Source organism: Elephantulus edwardii, unplaced genomic scaffold (assembly GCF_000299155.1).
Source record: "Elephantulus edwardii isolate Elephantulus edwardi_28Jun2011 unplaced genomic scaffold, EleEdw1.0 scaffold00278, whole genome shotgun sequence".
NCBI lineage: Eukaryota > Metazoa > Chordata > Mammalia > Macroscelidea > Macroscelididae > Elephantulus > Elephantulus edwardii.
The window spans coordinates 3,356,534-3,376,956 of NW_006400028.1; the positions used below are offsets into that span (position 1 = coordinate 3,356,534).

The following is a 20,423-nucleotide window of genomic DNA, read 5'->3' on the forward strand; positions in this document are numbered from 1 at the left end:
GTCTTCCTCTCTTTTGCCCATCCTCCACTCTTCAAACATCATGTCCCTCCTAGCAACATGCCCAAAGTATGTGAGGCAAAGCCTCATTATTTTTGCCTCTGAAGAGCACTCTGGGTGCATCCTCTTCAAGTTATATTTGTTTGTTCTTTGGCAGTCCATGGGATATTCATGCTCTTCTCCAGCACCACAGCTCAAAAGCATCAATTTTTCTTCTTTCATCCTTATTCATTGTCCAACTCTAAATGCATAGCATGTTATTCTGCTCATATAAAACCTAAACCTGGACCAGGAGACTGTTGTGCAAACAGAGCAGAGGAACACTGAATGGTTTAAAATTAAGAAGGGAATGCATCACGGTTGTATTCTTTCTATCTATTCAATCTGTATGCTGAGCAAATTATTTGAGAAGCTGAACTCTATGAAGAGGAATATGTCATCAGGATTGGAGAGACTCATCAATGCAGATGACACAAGCTTGCTTGCTGAAAGTGAGGAGAGCGTGAAGAATTTGTTGCAGAAATTCAAGGAATTCAGTCTTTGGCATGAATTGCATCTCAATGTCAAGAGATTGAAACTGTCAACAACTTCATCTTACTATTAACACCCTTCCTTGGTATCAGCATACAGGAAATAATGAGACGCATTGCACTGGGAAAGTACAGTTAGGGAATCTCTCCAAATTATTGAGGAGTAATGATGTCAATTTGGGGAGTAAGTTGCATCTGATTCAGGCCATGGTCTTTCCAACAAATTGCTATGTATCTGAGAGCTGGACAAAGATAAAGATACTATATGGGTCATATTTAATTTGTGCTCAAGTAAAGTATTGGTGGCCAGGTATTTACTCTCTTTTTGCTGAGGTTCCAATTATTAACCCTGCATTCTTCTAATCAACTGAAAGCATAAAGTAGAAAAAGAATACTCTTTTCCTTTAATGATACTTGTAAGTTGTACACACAGTTCTTGCTTTACATCCATATGATCAAATGGCCACATCTGAAATGAAAAGCAAACTTGGAAATGTCTTAATTTTGTGCTGCCAAGTGCTCTTATACTCATTGGAGGCTTCTTACAAAGGCAGCTGATGAGAATAAGTTGGAGGGTAACCAGTAAGTCTCTGAGATATCACCTATCTATAGTTGACTCTCTTTTAAGTTTTCAAAGGCTGTAAACCCCACAGAAGATTGCATATCTTCTGTGGAGCAGCAGGTAGATTTGAACTGCTTTTGGGTGGACAATTCAACTTCCTACACACTAGACCATTTGAGCTCCCCATGACACTCAGAAGAGGAGCTAATTATATTTTTATGAGTAATCACCAGGCTATTGGATTTTTAGTTAGGTATTAATGGATAGGGAGCTCTTATGGCTTAGTAGTAAGGTATTGCCCTGCCAACCCAAAGGTTTGTGGTTCAGATCTATGAGCAGCTTTGTGAGAGAAATGGACAATCTCCTCTCATGCGATAGAAATGGACAATCTTCTCCTGTGTGATTTACTGCCTCTGAAAACATGCTGCATGCTCAGCTTTGAGTTGGTTCTGACTCAGCAGTACACAACAAGTGTTAGGTAGTGGTTCTCTGTGGAACCACTTGACAGTGAAACAAAATGCTTCCTGTTATATGCTGTCTCATGGTTGATTGCAGGTTAGACATTTTGGTCCATAGGGTTTTCGTTGGCTGAGGGTTTTTTAAAAATAAATTTTTATTTTCCGGTGCTGGCTGAAAATCGCCTGTGACTTCATCCATAGCCACTGGTGAGAGTCAGCGCCCAGAGCCATCAGGGGCTTTAAGCTCGTTGCCCACTGCTGTGGTGTGGACAGCTGAAACCCAGGCCCCGACAGGCACCTGGGGGGGAAAAAAACCCAGACTCTACTTCATGCTCTGCTGGAGAAGGAGGGGCAGTCTCCTGTACCAGTCAGATCCAGTTTGACGGTACACACACACACACTTTTTCTTCTTTTTTAAAAAAAGACTACTTCAGCCGTCGCGGCCCTCTGCCCGGGGCAGGCTGCCCTCGGCCCCCTGCCCGGGGCGAGCCGTCACGGCCCTCTGCCCGGGGCGGGCTGCCCTCGGCCCCCTGCCCGGGGCGAGCCGTCACGGCCCTCTGCCCGGGGTGGGCTGCCCTCGGCCCCCGGTTCGGGGCAAGCCGTCGTGGCCCTCTGCCCGGGGCGGGCTGCCCTCGGCCCTCTGCCCGGGGCGAGCCGTCGTGGCCTTCTGCCCAGGGCGGGCTGCGCTTGGCCCCTGGCTCGGGGCGAACCGTCGCGGCCCTCAGGAGCAAGAAGGCAAGCAGCTGTAACCCAAGACCACCAGTAAGGTGATAAAGCGTCCTCCCTTCCCCCCTTTATATCTACGCCCCTGTTCAGCATGAAGAAGCCAGAGAGTCGGCATCCAATCCCAAATCAATAAGACAGTTGGTTTAATTACTATTGGAAAATGCTTGTCATTCCTCTGTAGCATCTGGTCCCCACTGGACCCTCATCATTTCCTTCACCTGCTCCCCCCACCGACCAAACTGTGCAGCTCTGCAACTGCATCCTGGCCCATCCTCACCCTTCTGCCCCCAACCCTCACCTCCTTGTACCCCCAATATGGTTTTCCCAATAAAAAAAATTTTTAAAAAATAAATTTTTATTTTATACTGGTTTGCTTAAAAAGTTTGTATACATTGTTTTTCATACCATATCTTTCCCATTTCTTTTACCCACCTCTCCCTCTACCCACCTTCACCACTTTGGTCCTACCCTCCCTCACTAGAATCCTAATACACATTTTACTAGTTATTTTTCTATTGTATAATAATGGTCTTTTACAGTACTGTCCTTAAGGGACTGAGTTGGTTCACTTAGCATAATGTTCTTCAGTCCCTCCCAAGTTATGTAGTAATTTCTGAAATCATTGCTCCTGAGTGCTGCTTAGTATTCCATTGTGTGAATGTACCATAATTTCTCAATCCATTTGATTGTGATTGGACATTTGGTCTATCTCCATGTTCTTGTGATAGTGAATAATGCTGCTATGAATATTGGTGTACAAATCTCTGTTCATATCTAATTTTCTCGGGGTATATTCTAAACAGTGGAATAGCTGGCTCATATGAAATTTTTATGTTCAGATTTTTGAGGAAACACCAAACTGCCTTCCAGAGTGGTTGTACCATTTTACAATCCCACCAGCAGGATATAAGAGTTCCTGTCCTCTCCATTTATTGCTTGCTGTCCTGTTAAGATTTTCATTGGCTCATTCTTGATGGTAGATTGCCAGATCTTTACTTCTATTTTGTCTAAGTTCCACTGAAAGCTCTTCAGCATTGTAGCAACACACAAGCCTTAAGTAACACACCACAGATGGGTGGTGGAGTACATGAAGTGCTTTGGTCAGGAATCTAACCCAGATCTCCAACATGGAAGGTGAGAATTCTACCACTGAAGCACCACTGCCCTATAGTGATAGGAAGAGGGATTAGAAGATTGAGAAACATCAGCTGCAAGCCTGCTGGCTAGAGATTCAGGGACAAAGCTGGTTTTTCAGGCGAGAGCCTGGAGTAGGAGAGGATGAGACTAATCAGAGATGTTTTTCCAGACAAAGAGAATCTTACCTTTAATAGCTTTCCAACTATAAGGTACTAAGAACAGCAAACCAAGGAGTTTAGGTTTTCTTGTGTGATAATGAGGCAGAGATGATTTCCAAACTGGAGAGACATGATTTAGCTTATATCCTTAGAAGATTCATCCACATGTCTAATGGAAGGAAAGAAAAAAGCTGTAAGTAGAACTACACAATGCAAGGTAATCAGAAGGCCAGGAGTGGACAATGAAGGGCTCGCTCAGGAGATGACAGTGGGAATGGAAGGAAAGAATGGATGAAACTTAAAGGGAGACTTTCTGATGCAGTGGGTTGTGGAGAGAGAGGAAACCTTTGTGGGATGTAGTGCCCTCTGATAGGTAGCAGTGCTTGTTAGGGCTCCAGGATGGAGGGCAGAATCTCATGAAGAGAAAGGGAGGGCCTTAGGTGGCAACGGGGAGAATGCGGGGCTCTGCCCCAAGCTCTGGCTTTGGAAAGCCAGCTGCCCCCAGCAGAATAGTTTCCATTCTGCGTAACTAAGGAGTGTGTGGGTCTGGCTAACCGCGAGGAGGGGCTGAGGAGCCAGCAGAGAGATCGTGTTGCTGTGGCAGAGGCTTGTCAGTTAGGGCTGGGGGCACAGCTGAAAAACGCTAACAAGAGTTCTCTTTCCCAGGCTTGGATGCTTCTTAATTGATTTGGTCAGAGGGAAGGTCCTCAGCCAGAGTCTTCTGGGAGGACCCTAAATGGGTTACCTGATGTTAGGTGTGTGAGAGCCCCCATGTGGCACCAGATGGATCTTAGGAGTTTGCTGGCACTGGGGATGTGGCCAGCGCCTTCTACCTTCTCATGGTCTGGTGGAGGAGTCTTTCGAGTGATGAGGAGGACTAATGGGTATAGTTAGTTGTATTTATTTAAAAATCTCTCTTTGCTTGATTAATGCTGGCCTTTAAGGACCTTTCTTTGATCTGACTTCCCTAGTGTGAATTACAGAACTCAGACTGAGACATCTGGTGAATTCATTTTCCTCCAGGCTACTCAGGGACTTGGCCTGTAACTGCGCAGTAAGTCATTTCTGGTTATAGAGTCATCAGTGACCGTAGAAGCATGTTCTCCAGATATGGCTTCTGTGCCTGGCTTCTCTCTGGCAGCTCATCCTCGGAGTGTTAGCTTCAGTGAAACAAAAGTAGAAAGCCAGGCCTGAGTCCTTATAGAAGGAGCCCTGTAGGCACTGCAGTTTAGCACACATCTGCTAATCAAAATGTCAGCTGTTTGAGCCCACCCAAGCAGCTCTATGGGTGAAAGATGTGGTGATGTGCTTCCAAAGATCACAGCCTAGAAAACTCAGTTCTGCTCTGTCCTGTTGGGTTCCTGAGTTGAAAATTGATCCAAATGCACCTAACAGCAATGAAAAAGTCCCTACAGACAACTGAGTAGAGAAGCACCCACCGTCGGTAGTGCATTTGATTATGAGATATACCAGCAACTTTTCAGTAAGTTGGATAGGGCAGCTCAGGCCTAGAGTTGGAATGCATCCATGTGCTTTTGTACAGAGGGCATGTGTGGAAGGAGGTGAGAGAGAGCCTGGGAGTTAGAACCAGGCTTGAGGCCCAAAGTTCTAGAAAATAATGGCTCCCTCTTATCCCTTCCTTGTTTTGATCCCGGGGGGGGGGGCTGGTTGAAGTGTTTAGTACCTCTGGCCAAGGGGTCTGCCTCTTCTTCAATCTAAGCATCATTAACTGCTCCTGTGTTTTCCTGTCTGTTGTGGATATTCTCCTGGATCTTTAGTTAACTCAGGCACATTGCAGGCTTTTTGTTTTAAGTTGTCTTCAAACCTGACCCATGGAGAGAAAGGTGGAAGGACTCAGGAGAGGAAAACAGTCTTGAGCGTCATCATACTGGTTGGCAGCAAAGCCAGTCTTGGCCTGGCTTTGGTCAGTGGGGGCTGCAGTGCAATTCAACCATCAATACTTTGTTTCTGCCCCTGCCCAGTTCCAGCCAGTCACAGCTCTGGGGGAAAATGTGGGTGTTTGGAGGGGCTGCTGTGCCTCCCATGTCTGGACCTTTTTCTTTTAATTTTAGCTCTTAGACCTTTGATCAAACCCTGATTTCTTGCTTCCTTTTGATAGGATTGCAGTTTTGGTGGTGGTACGGGGGCAATTAGGAGGAGCTGCTGAAGCAACGAGATAAACAAAAACAGTAACGCAGAGGCAGCAGTGGTAGCAGCGTAGGCCATGGGCTGGGCCGGCCCGGCTGCCTACTGTCTGGGCGGGCTGGGTGGAGGAGAACTCCCGCCCTGCACACTGGCCAGCTGGCTTGTGTTAAAGTGCTGGCTGAAAATAACTCTCATTGTCTGGGAGCTGCTACTGCAGCAAGGCTGGCTGTGGTCACCAAGGAGGCCCAAGCAGCAAGAACTGGTACCTCCCAACTTGAGTTCTTACCCTTTGGGAGCATTGCCCAGCTGGCCACAGCTGTGCCTACTGCTGACGACTAGAGACTCGTGGAGGGCAGGCTAAGCCATTGCTGGTGTATATTATCTCCTCTTGGTGTCAGGGGATGGGCGTGAATGTGCCTTGGGATGCCTACTTTGCCATTGCCTTGATGACAGATTGACTGGTTTTGAGGTGGGGGGGGCTGGATGAATATCAGGGTGTGAAAACTGCTAGTTTCTCCTCCTTCTGCTCTTCAAACATTTTGTTTCCTCACTTTGTCACTGTTCACAATAAACAGATCTATGGGTGCCAGAGTGAACTTGATGACAGCCATGGCTTGGGGCTCAGCAGCACGTTGAGAACCTATAGTGCCTAAGAGAAAACCTTACTTCTTTGGGATCAGTTCAGGATTTAGCTCCCTAGGGCTTCTCTCCTAAATGGGCTGAGCCTAGGGGTCTGTGGCTACCTACTTGAGAGAAGTGTCCAGTCATAGAAGACTTCGTGGGGAAGTAGTTCTGAAGGGAGGGGAACATTAAAAGAACCATCAACTTACATTTTATATCTTGCTCAAAAAATAAAAACTGCTTGCCTTCCCCAAAGCCTCTAAAATGTCCATCCCAGAATGATGACAGGCTTCTTTCTCCAGTTTGCCTCTTAGAGCTCTCTGTCTCTGTTTCTGTTCTCAAGACTTATCACGATTGACTTGGATCAACAAAAACTGATAAGGCTTTTTGGTGATTCCTATTTCAGTGTGTTGGGTTTTCCCCAGGCCTGGCCCAAGAAGACTGGCAGAGTCAGGGCAAGTCCCAGAGTAGAGACGACAGCTTTGAAGGAAGCTCAGAATCCTGCCGGCATTTCCCTTCTGCAGTGGAAGGAAATGGGGAGGGGCCAACTGGGCTGGGGGTGCAAAGCAGGAAAGGGAAAGGAACCTCTGTGACCAGCGCCACTTCCCTCCTCCTTGGCTTGATTGGGGCTGATGGTGCGAGGGAGCCAAGGGTGCATGGGAGTAAGAAAACTGCTCACACAGAACTCAAGAGGAGATTGACAACAGGGCAAGGCAATTTGTCTGGCTTCAAACTGGCAGGAAACCAGAGTGGACTTTCTGGAAAAGCATCATATCCACCCTTCTCTACTTCTACCTGTTACAGTTTTTTTTTTTTACTAGACTTCTCATTGGTTCCCTCTGATTTAGGAATCAGTTCTTGAGTTACTTTCAGTTTGAGTTCCTCTTTCCCCCCTTTTCCCATCTGCCATGTGACTGTCCACTGTAACTTGTCTGTCTTACTGCTTCCTGCCAGGAGTATGGTACTTAAATTGCTTATTAGTGTTTTTTCTTTTTTTCAATTCCCCTCCCCACCTTATTAGTTTTAAAGGTGACCAGAGAAGGGTCAAAGAAGAGGTAGAGGATGCTCTTTAGTCAAAGTGTTGAGAAGCAATTGCTAGAGGAAGGGTGGTGCCAGAGAAACAGAGACAATCCCAAAGCAAGAGGGCAGGTTCCTAGGATTCAGAACTTTATCCAGAATTCATGGGAGGAAAGAGAAGAGAATTGTGCCAGACACCCAGTGTTCCAGATACATACAACTGTAATTGCTAATCTTGACAAAGTCCAGTGAATAGTGAGGTTATCTCCATCCTATCAAGAGCCCAAAGCTGACCTTGGGCCTTCTGATTTTACATTCCATACCCTCTCCTTTATAAGATCTTGGCCTCCTCAAGACCCTGTAATGTCTAATCCTTTGGTATGCCCCTACTATTTTGTGTTAGTAAATCTATGTTTAAGATCTTGAAGTTCTGAGCTATGGGCCCAACTACTGGATTTCAACAGGGAGATAGTAGGACTAAATCTCATTTTCTGCCTATAGTTTGTGGCCTGCTGGAACCACTGAATAGAAATGTCAAAGAGAAGAAACTAAGAACCAAGGATGGAATCGTGAAATTTCTTCCCTAACTATCTCCTGGCACCTCAGAAAGTTGTTCTTCTTTAGGGTAGAGTGGCTTCCTCAGGACACTGGAGCCCTGTGGAACTCATGTGTATTATCACAGGGAGATAGTACCCTGACAGCCTGCTGAGACACAGAATTGCCCGGCCTGACTTTGGGCCTGTCTCCTTGACAGGTGATTCCCCCTTGGCAGACAGTGACCCATTTTGGTGAGAAAGCTGGAAACTGGGGGAATTTCCCATAGCCACCTCCTTCCCCATCATGCTTCAGCCCTGAACAAGCATAGAAGTCCGGGAGTCAGAAAAGTGCTACCTGAAAAAAAAAAAGTGCTACCTGAAGTTCTAGGAGGAAGGTGTAGGCCTGTGTTAAGAACTGATTCCACGTCTGTCTCACACATTTGTGCTTTGGGTCCATTTTCCCCAAGGATCTAGTTTGGCCAGGTCCCTAATGTGTCTCTTCCATGCTTTTAGACAAGTGGTCCCAAAATGATTGTCTTTGTTCCATCTTTGAAGTGCAGAGGGGATGGAGCATTTCCTCACCAATTCACCTGGTGGGGAAGTGTGAGACCATGGCAGCTGACAGTGAGGTGGCTGAAAGAGGAAGTTTGTCCCAAAGTGACAGACTCCCCACCTCCCTTCTCTAGGTGCTTTCTTCCAGGGGAGACAACAAAAAATTGTTTTCATGGCACAGCCTTGGGAGAAACAGCTGATGACAGTGATGTGCTCAGGATATGCTCAGAGCCCTGAGGCCTGTTTTTTCTCAGTTCTGATCTGGGTTCAGCCAACAGCTGCTGGGCCTGTTTAGACTGAAGACCTTGCCCCTAGATCTGCCTTTGACCTTTGGGTCCTTGTTTTGTTAAGGCCTCCCACTCCTATCCTGCCATCCATACAGATATGTTGAGTTTGGGCCTCAGGAAAATGGTTCTCCCTCAAGCCATTTTGACATTCTGAGATTATGTTTTTCTAGCAACCACACTGCATTTGCAGTGAGTCATTTTCTTAAACCTTTTTCTTGCAGCACATTCAACAGATTCAAGGAACAGCAGAAACCATGGGGAGAGCTGCAATTTGGTGGCCTCTCCTCATTCTCATCTTTTCCCACCTGCTTCACTTCTATATTCCTAAATTCTTCCATTTCTTAATTCTGACCAGAGACTCATACATCACTTTTGAGTCATAGTGAGTGATCCTGTTCTGAGCAGTAAGTAGGACCATAGCTCAGAACTGAGTGATTTTAACCATAAATTTACCTCGGATTTGCTGTAAAGACCATATTGCAGCATTACACACAATAGGGGGTTAGAAACAGACAGTCCTTTAGGGGCTGAATGAACAGGCATCAATAGTTTAATAATACATGTGTTGTTGTTGTCATCTTCAAGTCAACTCATATTAAATTCATATGTACTAAATAGAACTGTTCTGTGGGGATTTTTAGGGTAACAGATCACCAGGTCTATCTTCTAAAGCTTCCAAGGAGTTTGAACCACCAGTCTTCCAGCTAGTAGTCTAGTGCTAAACTGTTTAGATAAGTGCATAATAAAATAGATAAGTATGACAGACATGAGTGATTTTAGAATTTCTTTTCAGTTCCAGACATGAAGGAACCACGACCAGGAGATGTCTGTTTCTTTTGGATTTATGTGACCTCTTGGGGACACATCACTCATGTCCCCAGGGATGAGGATGTCAAGAGTGGGCAGTGATAAACAAGTGGGCATTCTTGGGTTACTAGGGAGTAACTGGAGAACTTGGGGCAGTAGGTCCACCTGCAGTGTGCTGGTGGTGGATGGGGGGTTGGGGTACTGGATATGAGGGGGTCATGTGACTTATCACATAGCTATGACTCGATGGCACATAACAGCAGTGATGCTTCATGTGGGAGATCATACTTGATTCAGGAGTAGAAGTTGTTGCAGTGATCTGATTAAAGTGTCACACTGTCTTAGGGACAGGACTGCGATGTGCAATATAACAGGTTGGCTGCTTGGAAGAGAGGCTTGGCTAGAGACAGGTGGAGGGGTCGGGCTCCTGGCACCAGTGGGGCTCTCCCATGGATGCCTGAGGCTTCACTCACTCGCTTGCTTACAGCTTTATTCATTTACTCATTAAAAAATAGGAGTGAACAGAATAAAAATGATCCCTGACTCGTAATATAAACTACATTAGGGTGGCTGAACGAAAGGTCAAGACACTTTGCCGTGATTTCATTAACTGAATTGCAGCCAGGATGCTTCTTAGAAGAGAAGGTGATGAGACTTGTCTCACATACTTTGGGCATGTTATTGGAGGCAGGGGGTTCACAGTCTCTGGAGAAAGACCTCATGGTGTTCTGTAAAGTAGAAAGAAGGTCAGCGACAAAGGAGAACCTCGGTGACCTGGATTGACACAGTGGCTGTAACTGTGGCTTCAGTACAGCAGAGATTGTGTGGATGGTGCAGGTCCAGGAAGGGTGTTGTTCACTGTACGTAGGGTCCCTGAGTCGGAGCTCAGTAACACCTAACAGCAGCAACAGTTAAATAGAACATTGTGTTTTAAGTAATTTGTTAGTAGTAATTAAAAGAATGATAATTTATAAAATATTTCCTGAAAAAATTGGAACTCTTGCCTTTATGCTAATATTTTCCTGATTTCGTTTTATCGTGATATGTGGAGAAGAATGTTGTTACAGCAACTAAACAGGCTGTGGTGATATAGGATTTGCCATGCTAGCACCTGGTGCACAGAAGCCACTCGTCTCTCATACTAAAAAATGCTGCTCTAACTGGTGACTTTTAAACGTAACCTGTTCCATGTTAAGAAATAAATGTTACAGTTTGATTCTTAAGTGTATATACATAAAATAGAAAAACAAACAAAAGCCTCAAGAAACATTATCCTGATACTTGCAATGAACTCTGGTGTGTTTTCCATTCTCTTTTATTCTGTTCATTTTCATTTAAAATAAATTAATCTTGACTCCACAACCTATTGCTTGGAAATACTGCTCACCTAAACTCATACTTGGTGTGAAGAGGAGGCGGAGAACTGTCACAGCTGTCTGAACCTTCCTTGATCAGAGATAGCTTGTCAGGGTGAAGGCTGAGGTCCCAGGAGGGGAGAAGCCTTGGGCAGGTGTAGCCTTTCTGTCCCCTGGGTAGGAGCCTCCATTGACTCAGAGTCTCTCCCCAGAGTTCCATGAACCTGCCTCCTGACAAAGCCCGGCTCCTGAGACAGTACGACAATGAGAAGAAGTGGGATCTTATCTGTGACCAGGTATGGAGCTAAGGGAGAGCTAGTGAGGGGGGATGCTGTCTTGGACTAGGCACAGCAACAAGGGCCGAAGACAGCCTGGTCTTGGCTGCTCCTCTGCATGGTTGCAGTCTTTGTTTATTTTCTTCTCCAAGAGGACTCCCCCAAGAGAAACAGGAGCTTGTGCAGAAGTTTCTGATAATTGACAATAAAAACCTGGGGGTGCTAGTGTCTTCTCCCAAGTTCCTCCCCACTCCCTGAAAGAGCTACCTTGATTTCTTCTCATGGGCATGTCTGACAGTGGTTTATGTGGCTCTAGTGTGTAAGGTCAGCTGCGGGGGATTTTTATATTTCTCCCAGCAGTGCGTCTTTCTGCCCTTCCCCAGAGTTAGGACTAAGCCTGGCGGGATACTGGACAATTTATGGCTCTCTCACCTGACCTGGCAAATAGCAGTTTTCATCATTATTTTTGCAGGCCTCTAAGAATGGGAAACCTCGGCCCCTACTCTCCTATTACAAATTTCACAACAGTAGAGACTAGAAATTGTTCCTAAATGAGAAGTGTTTAGAGTTGGAAGAGAGTGTAGAGATCATGACTTTGCTCAGAAACATGAGGTTCAGATCGTTGGAAACTGGATTCTTCAAGGCCAAAATCCCTCTCCTTGGCCCACTGCTCATAGCTCCCTGTTCTCTGGCCAGGCCGTGAACAACTTTCCTATGCATGTCTTTATTTGGAGTTGCTCACTGTCCTGAGCCTTCTAAACAAGCAACAGATTCTTAAAATGATCTTTTTAAATTTACTTTCAAAAAATTATATATACTATTTAATATATAAAATATAATATATATTATAAAAAAGGTAAATATATATATGAACTATTTTAAATAGCATTAGTGACATCCATAGTAATGTGAAACATTACCATTAAAATTATTTATAACATGGAAGAACATTTTGGGCCGAGAGAGCACTCATTAGAAGAAAGAAAGATAACAGATGGGAATACCTGAGGCTGAGTGAGGACCAAGCAGTAGCCAAGCAGACCCCTCACCGTGAACATTCCGAGGGTACTTGTTGAACACCCGGCACTTTGGGTATCTGTGTGTGTACACACATGTGCATGTTTCCCTTACAGGAACGATTCCAGGTGAAGAATCCTCCTCATACTTACATCCAGAAACTCCAGAGCTTCTTGGACCCCAGTGTAACTCGGAAGGTGACGTTTGAGGCTTCTTTGCTGCCTTTTAGCATCCTTTTATTACCCTCTTATCTGGGGCAAAACTTTTGTCTGGAAGGCAGCAGTCACACCAGAGGAGTGGGAATTGAGTTTCTGAGTCCTGGGAGCGTGGACCTGGGGTGGCTGAGAGTCCTAGAAGGACTGTCTCTAGCTTCCATCTTGCATCCCCTCCCTTTTCCACTCCCTATGCATGTCCTGTGAAGATGGGTTAGGAGCTTCAATCACTGACAGAAAATTCAATATTTACAGAAGTTCAGGAGGAGAGTTCAGGAGTCAACTAAAGTACTAAGAGAGCTGGAGATCTCCCTTCGCACCAACCACATTGGGTGAGTAGGATTTGGCCATCAGAGCCTCTTCGCCTGGTCCCATGTTGTTGTCTGGCCCCACACGCTCTAGCATCCTCTGAGAATCGTCGTCCTCTTTCTTCTCCCTGCCCACGGTGTCGAGTTGCCCCTTGAATGACTTTTGGTTCCCCAGAGCTTCAGATTGTTCATTTTTCTGACTCTGCTGGCAAGCTTGGGGCCTTGCCAGGGGTCCTCAGCTTGTGGCTTTGAGTGGAAGATATTACCACAGCAGCTGAGACTAGAGTCTGCCTGTGGCCTGGGGCAGGGCCAGGGAAGACCTAGAGAGGGCTGGGAGTAGAGGAGACCATGCTACTCTGGGAAGATGAGGCCTGTTGTTGTTGTTAGGTGCCACCAAGTCAAATACCACTCACAGCGACCCTATGAACAAAACATTTGAGCTCTGTTCTATCCTGTGCCATCCTCACACTTCCTGACACACAAGAGTCCATTGGGTAGTTCTATGCCCAGAAGAATAATTTACTTGTTTGGGAGAAGACAGAAAAGAATGCTGAAATACTTGGAAGAAGATCCAGGGCAGTGGGGACCAGAAGTTGAATGACTTCTTAGTTCAGATAATACCACCCCATTGCAAAGGCCCTAGGAACTTTATAAGTTTTCCCCACTCCAGCCCTGAGTGGGGAACAAGAACTTGCTGAACAGGAAGAGGGGCTTATTCCTCAGGTCATTGGACAGTCACCACACCTTTATAAACTGTGACCAGCAATAATATGTATAATGAAAGTGACAGATAGAATGAGGATGTGGAGGGAATGTATGTATGTGCAAAGGACAATGAAGGACACCTAACATCAGCAGGCAGAGGTGCAGTCCCAACTGGAGACTCCTAGAGGTTAGAAGCCTAGAGATGTCAAGTCTGGGATGGACTGGGGTTTCTGGGTAGGTTCCTGCCCCAGGTTCCTGGGCCTCCTGAGAGCAGGGGTGGAAAGTGACAAATGACATCATCACCCTTTCCCCAGCTGCTCACAGAACCTCCCACTTGTGCATCCCCAGGTCGGGCCTGCCCAGGGCTCTTATAGTGGGTGGGCGGCACCTGGATACAGCCAACTGCAGCAGCGGCTTCACAGGACATAGGAGAGGGCAGGAAAAGGACAGTTCTCGGCTTCGGTAGCTGTGCATAGAGCATGACTTCCATACCTCATCTGTGAACCGGATATCCAAAGCCAAGCCACTGGGAAGTGTGTATATCCACCTGTTTTGGGAGAACCTTTCATAGAAGGAAAAGCGGACAGTTTTTCTATGTGTGAGGGCAAGAGTGACACAGATGGACACTCTGAACACACGTGCCGCACTGTGTTACTGCACTGGGCCTTTCCTCCTTACTTTGCAGGTCTTCCTCTCTTCCATATTAGTCTCATTGTAGCTGGGACTGGATTTCCTTGGAAGAGGGCCACAGAGCAGTGCATGACAACCCCCTCTACTAGACCCCTCTACCTGGTGCCTGCCCCTCTGGCCACTGGCCAGCAGCTAGGTCCAGCATGGCATGGTTCCTGTGTGCAGGGCCTCCTCAAGGTCCTTTTGGCATTTGGCACACAAGTTAGAGGTCTGGATTTGGCCTTGTCTTCCCATGAAACAGCTTTTGCCAGCATCTCAAGCTCCCCTGCCATCTGAACTGTGGCTTCTCTGGTAGATGTCTGTGGGAGAGCCAGGATCCTTTCCAGATTTCTCATTCGGGAGAGCTTGTCAGACTGGTGTGTGGATGCTTCAAGGCAGTAGGAATGCAGAGCAGGATGGGGAAAGGAGGATTTCTCCTCAGCCAGCGCCTTAGCAGAACATGCTGCAGAAGCTGAGTACACGAGGGCATCAGGCTCTGGAGCAGGGTGGTGTTGGGAAGTGAGATTCCAGAGCTGTGCTAGCGTACTCCTCTTTTCCTGGTTTGTATTGGCTTCTCTGCCTTGCCTAAATGCCCTTTAACCTCTCCTCTAAGTGTCAAGATCCCGAAAATAGCAATGTAGACTCAGACAGGAAATGAGAAGGGGGTGGGGAGCTGGAGAGCAGACAGACAGGAAATGGGAGGCCTGTCGGCCCCCAGAGAGGAAGCGAACTTCAGGCAGCTCCAGTGTCAGTCAACTTCAACCAGAGCCTGCTGCCAAATCTCAGCCAGGCCTGGTGCTCAGCCCTGGCTCATCCGCTCTCCAGAGCTCAGGGTGTGGCCAGCTGACATGGCTCTCTGTTCTAGCTGTGGGGAGGAAGTAGCCCTGGAGGGCAGTTTATCCAGACATCTACACAGACTCCCAGACACTCAGAAGAGTATGGGTATCATTCTGAGTTTCACATCTCTGTGCTGTAGAATGAACCTGCTGTATTTCAGTCCTCTGGGATTTGCTTTTCCCTTTCATTCCAGAGATACTCAAAAGGACTGAAGGAAGAAGGGTGGAAATGCTCTAGTACATTATCATGTACCTTATTCTGTTTACCTTCCCGCCTCCCTGGAGAAAGGGGTTCAAGCCTTCAATCTAAACCCAAGCAGTCACAGCTATTCTGAGTCCCTCGCTGCTCTCCTGCCTGTGTTGGTTCTTCCAGATTCGCACAGAAAGTCCACACATCCCTCTTTGCTCACTGTTTCCCAAAACACCTTCCTTGAGCTCACTGTCTTATGGACAGCTCTGCAGACCTGTATGATTGCTGGTAATATGTCCCTAGTTCTTCCATCAAACACTGAGCAACCTTTGCCTAGCTCCATGCCAGACCTCCAGGATACAGAAAACAATTGAGTCAGGGTTCTGACCCTTACGAAGGGCTTATATGGAAGCATGTGTGTTGGAATACTCGTGATAAAGCAGATGGTCTCTTCGTTAGAGGGAATGGATTTGCTATGAGTTCTGATCTCCAGGAGCTTCCTAGCCTAGTGCTAATCTCCAGAAGGATGTGGGAGGAAATAATGCTGGGTTGATGCTCCCTGCCCTCCTCACTGTTGTCCCACCTCAGCCGGCCCCCTCCACTGTGTTTGCTTTGTCTACAGTTGGGTACGGGAGTTTCTGAATGATGAAAACAAAGGCCTAGATGTGCTGGTGGATTACCTGTCATTTGCCCAGTGTTCTGTCATGTGAGTATTACCAGGGACTGAGGGTGGGGCGGTGTGGGGCTGAGGACAGTCTCATTCTAATATGATGAGGAGGAGGCAAGAGTTTTCATTTCAAGGGTGAGGATGGGAATGGGAATCCCAGGAAGGGCGGGAGTAGCCTAGACAGAAATATAGATGTGAATAGGCAAGCCAAGGATGTGAGGGAATCAATGAAGAATATAATTTAGGTGGAGTAGAAGGTCAGTATGAGGAAGGGGTGGAAAGATGTGGACAGAGACCTTAGAGACAGAACCCAAAGGATCAGAATTCCAGGCCAAGGACATATCCCAGCCTCTGGGGAAAATGCCTAGGTGGGATTCATTCCCTTGGAAAGTTGAGTCTGCATTCAGAAAGCTCCTTTAGATCTCCAGATGTGAGAGGGTTATTCCTAGCAGAGCCCTAGGAGCAGTGAACAGGAAGCTGAGAATTTGGAGGCATCCAGGAGTGAGTTTTGTGCAGCCAGGAGAGCATGTGTTGTTTAAGAGGAATGACTTTAAATCGAGCAAAACCACTTTTGGGCTCAGTTCTGTTACTCACTGCCTGTGTGACCTCATGCAAGTCCTGTTAAAAGGAGTATATGTTGCAAGGTAGTTTTGTAAGGAATAGATAAGAAATGTATTTAAATCACTTAGACTTGTTTGGAATATACTAAGTCTGCACTATAGTAGCAAGAAACTGCACTGCAGTCCCCAAGGCATGGGGTTCAAGGCCACCACCTGCTCTCCAGGAGGATGGGCAGTCTCCTCCCGTGCGATATACTGCCTCTGAAAACCCACTCAAGAGTCAGCTATGGGTTGGTTCCAACTCTGGTATACAACAACAACACTGTAGTAGCCTCATTATTAATTGTTGTTATTATTCAGAGTGGCAGACACAACCATAATGATGCACTCTGGAGACCTAGTGGTAAGGACCTGCACTGCCAGCCTGAAGGCCTGCAGTTTAAACCCACCAGAAACTCCACAGGAGAAAGATGGCCTCCTCCTGTGTGATTTACAACCCCTGAAAACCTGCTCAAGGGCCAGCCGTGAGTCAGCTCTGACTCAGTGACACATAACAACAACATATGGATGAAAAGGAGCTGTGGTGACCAAGCACGGGAGAGTTGGTTGCCAACCCAAAGGCAGGCAGTTTGCATCTACCAGCTGCTCCACAGGAGAAAGATGAACAGTCCTCTCCCATGTGATTTATAGCCTGAAAAACTGCTAGAGGGTCAGCTCTGACTTGGTTCCGACTTAACAGCACATAACAATATATGAAAAGTGGAATTCTCATGATAATTCACAGAATGACTATCAAACTTATATCCAAGATGTAATTCAGACCAGTCACCCTTTTTCCTATGGCTTTTCCAGTTTTTGGCCTAAAAATCTTTCTTCCTGGGAAACCTCTGTATCCAAGGACTTAGCCTACCTTAAGCTTTCATTTTTCTTACTATGTCTCTGTTGGCTTGGCCATTCTCCTCATCCAGTCGGCTTTTAGAGTCATTTTCTTAGGGATTTGAACCAATGCCTCTCCTGCGTTTGGCCTCTTGTCATCTTTTCTAGGTCAATCCCCGCGAAACCAACAAGTGGCCCCCTCTCTCCTCCTTTCCCTACAAGTCATGCCTCACAATCTTCCTGTCCCTTTATAAACCACTCTTTTTATAGAAAGAAATGAAAAACATTTGCTGAAGTTATTTTTTTTAAAAAATTCAGAGCTTTTATAGTAAAAAGATGTAGATCGTTTTTCCAAATAAGCTTATCTTTCTTATTGGGAAAACAAATAAATTGAAGCTGCTTTAAACTAAGAGCACAATGGCACTTTAGTGTTGTAGTATCCAAGGCAGTACCATCAACTCGGGTTTAAAAAGCAAAACAGAATGAAGAGGGGGAAGAGAATCTGTATTTGAGGTCAAGTTGAGATGAAAGGGTGAAGCCAAATAGGGTTTGATCAAAGGCATTTATTTGTGAATATTTGTGCACCAATGTTGGAGAATATTATTGACAGACGAAAGGCACTGGCAAGAGGGATTCGGCTGAGGTTTGCTTAAGAACCCCATTAAACACCTCCTGATCATATCAGCAGTCCTCTGAAGCCTGCTCCTGCTCCCCTGGAACATTCAAGCATCTACAGTTGGCATGTCAAGGGCAGAAAGCCTCTCAGCTTTTGCATCTTCTGACCCCGGGGCTGTGCATGCCTGAGCAGAAGGCTCCATGGGGAGAAGGACCTGTAGGAGATACACAGTCCTCAGTGGCTTAGAGGGAAGAAGAATGGACCCTCAGAGGCGGGCATATCCTCACAGTGGGGATGTGGAAACGAGAGGCTGCCTTCCTGTGGCCCCACTCGCTAACTGCTGATATAGGGACATCTAGCAGGAAGTGGCAGCTAAGCTTTCCCAACGCCTGTAGGGACTAGACCACAGGACCTGGGGAACCAGACACCCAAGGAGCAAGTAATATCAAACACCTAGAAACCTCAAGTAGCCAGAACCACGTAAACCTGGTCACTGAAACCTGGTTAGGCCAGCGTCATGTGCTTCTGACCACAGAGGACTGGCCTTCCCTGGGTGTGCCTTCCATTCAGATCTGCCCTCATGAGCCCAGTTCTGAACTCACTGGCTCTCTAGGGTACTCTTTTTTTTTTTTTCCTCTAGGGTACTCTTATATCCTCTAACTTGTTGGCCATTCTTGCCCCCTTTATAGGGTGGAATTTCCACTCAGCCACAGCTCCTCTGAGATAGTCCCTCCGTGGCAGGGAGTGTAGAAAGCCCGTTAACCCAGTGTCCCTGCGTGCCATGGGCGCCCCTGCTCCTGGAGTTGCTTGGCCAGCATGGGACAGGGCAGTTGGCCTCTGTTGGCACCCTACCCCTTGAGTCTCCTCCTGTCCCTGCCCTGCTGTGCCCAGTCCTGTGTCAGAGGTGCTCTAATCAGGGTTGGGTCTCTGCTGCCCGGTTCTGCTGTCTCTTCTTGCCGCCCTTGCTTCTTGTTGCCGTAGAGGCCTGAGGCCGGGGAGGGCTGAGCAGGGAGGCTTGCACTGAGTTTCTCCTGTGTATGTGCCTGTGTGTGCGCATGTGTGTCCTTTCATGCTCCAGGTTTGACTTTGAGGCTCTGGAGAGCAGTGACGATGGTGCATTCGACAAGCTCCGGTCCTGGAGCAGGTCCATCGAGGACCTGCAGCCGCCCAGTGCCCTGTCGGCCCCCTTCACCAACAGCCTCGCTCGCTCTGCGCGCCAGTCTGTGCTCCGGTATGTGCGCTCGCTCTGCCCGCCTGCCTCCACCCTTGCCCTGTCCAGACCTTGGGTAGCAGCGGTGAGTGCTCATGCGCCTCTCACCACTCTTGCTTCCAGGCTCAGCTCTCTTGCCCTCTGCCTGCCCGTCTGTCTCTGGTCTGTCCTCTCTGTCTCCTTGACTGCCCAGCGATCTGTCCTGGGTAAGTACGTAGTCCTTAGCTATGCCCACCCCATCTGGGGTCCCAGCTCTTCCCGCTCCTCACCCCTTTTTGGGGACTCCTCCATTCCTCACTCTCACTGCCCTTGCTCCTAGGCTCTTGAGCAGTGGCTTGTCTTCACAGCTCCTTGGTCTTCAACAGATCGTCAAGCTCTTGCCCTTATGTCTGTTTTCCATAGCTCTCCACTCTGTACTCAAAGACTAGCTCCAGCCTGGCCTGCTCACCCCCTGCCTCTTTCCGTTTTGCCTTCCTCTAGGCCTTTTCTTTCCAAGGTTGCACCACGTTCATCTGCCTGCAGGGCCATAAGCACTTTCCTGCTTACAGGCAGGTGCATGGACCAGATGGCCTCTCAGCCCTGTTGCCCAGGGTCCGGTGGCCCTTCCTTTGGCCCCTATCTCTCTCATAACCATGCTTTTTCCTGCTCCCCTTTAGGTTGTCCCTCTGACACTGTGCATCATTCTAGTCATGTTTCTTCAGTCACACATGGAGTGTCCCTTAGACAGCCTTCTTAAAATGACCCCCTGAGGGGGTGGAGGTGTAAAAGTCAGACGTAGCCCTTGGGGGATCTGCTGTTCTTTCTGGGACATAGATGTGAGATGACATGGTACTCACGCCCCCGCCAACATTTAGAGCTGCAGCAGCTGGAAAGGGAGGAGAGATGTCACGAACTGTGACTGAGGAGCCGTCTCCAGGACTGGGAAGGCCTCCACAGCTCCTGTTTGTGTTTCGATCTGTTAGAGGTTCTCTGGGTTAGGACAGCTTGGACTCCGGTGTGAAGTCAGGGCCCTGGACACTTTCTGACTAAGGTCTGTTCCAGGACTGCTGCCCTGCTGCCTGGATCACTCTCTCTGCTCTTGTTGCCCAGTCCCCTTCCTGTTCTGCTGCCACTGCTGAAGTGCAGCCTGCTGTCTGCGTAGGGTGCCTCCTCACTGCTGGCCCCTCTCCCCCAGGTATAGCACTCTCCCTGGGCGCAGGGCCCTGAAGAACTCCCGCCTGGTGAGCCAGAAGGATGATGTCCACGTCTGCATCCTTTGTCTCAGAGCCATCATGAACTATCAGGTAAGGGGTGGCAAATCCATGGGTGCACCTCCTTCCCTTCTCTGCCAGCCAGAGCTAAGAGGACACCCACTTGGGACAGGCTTGCTGGAAGGCCTCCCCTGAGATCTCCCT

At 47.5% G+C, this 20,423-nt stretch overlaps 1 protein-coding gene across 1 annotated transcript in view; it reads left to right on the forward strand.

The window, feature by feature from the left end:
* Positions 1-20,423, forward strand: part of FMNL3 (formin-like 3) — a 76,505-nt gene that overhangs the window by 46,388 nt on the left and 9,694 nt on the right. The window contains exons 2-7 of the mRNA XM_006900257.1: positions 11,101-11,184; positions 12,297-12,377; positions 12,648-12,724; positions 15,723-15,806; positions 18,898-19,050; positions 20,204-20,312. Coding sequence (XP_006900319.1) covers positions 11,101-11,184; positions 12,297-12,377; positions 12,648-12,724; positions 15,723-15,806; positions 18,898-19,050; positions 20,204-20,312 — 588 coding nt within the window. The remainder of the gene's footprint in view (positions 1-11,100; positions 11,185-12,296; positions 12,378-12,647; positions 12,725-15,722; positions 15,807-18,897; positions 19,051-20,203; positions 20,313-20,423) is intronic.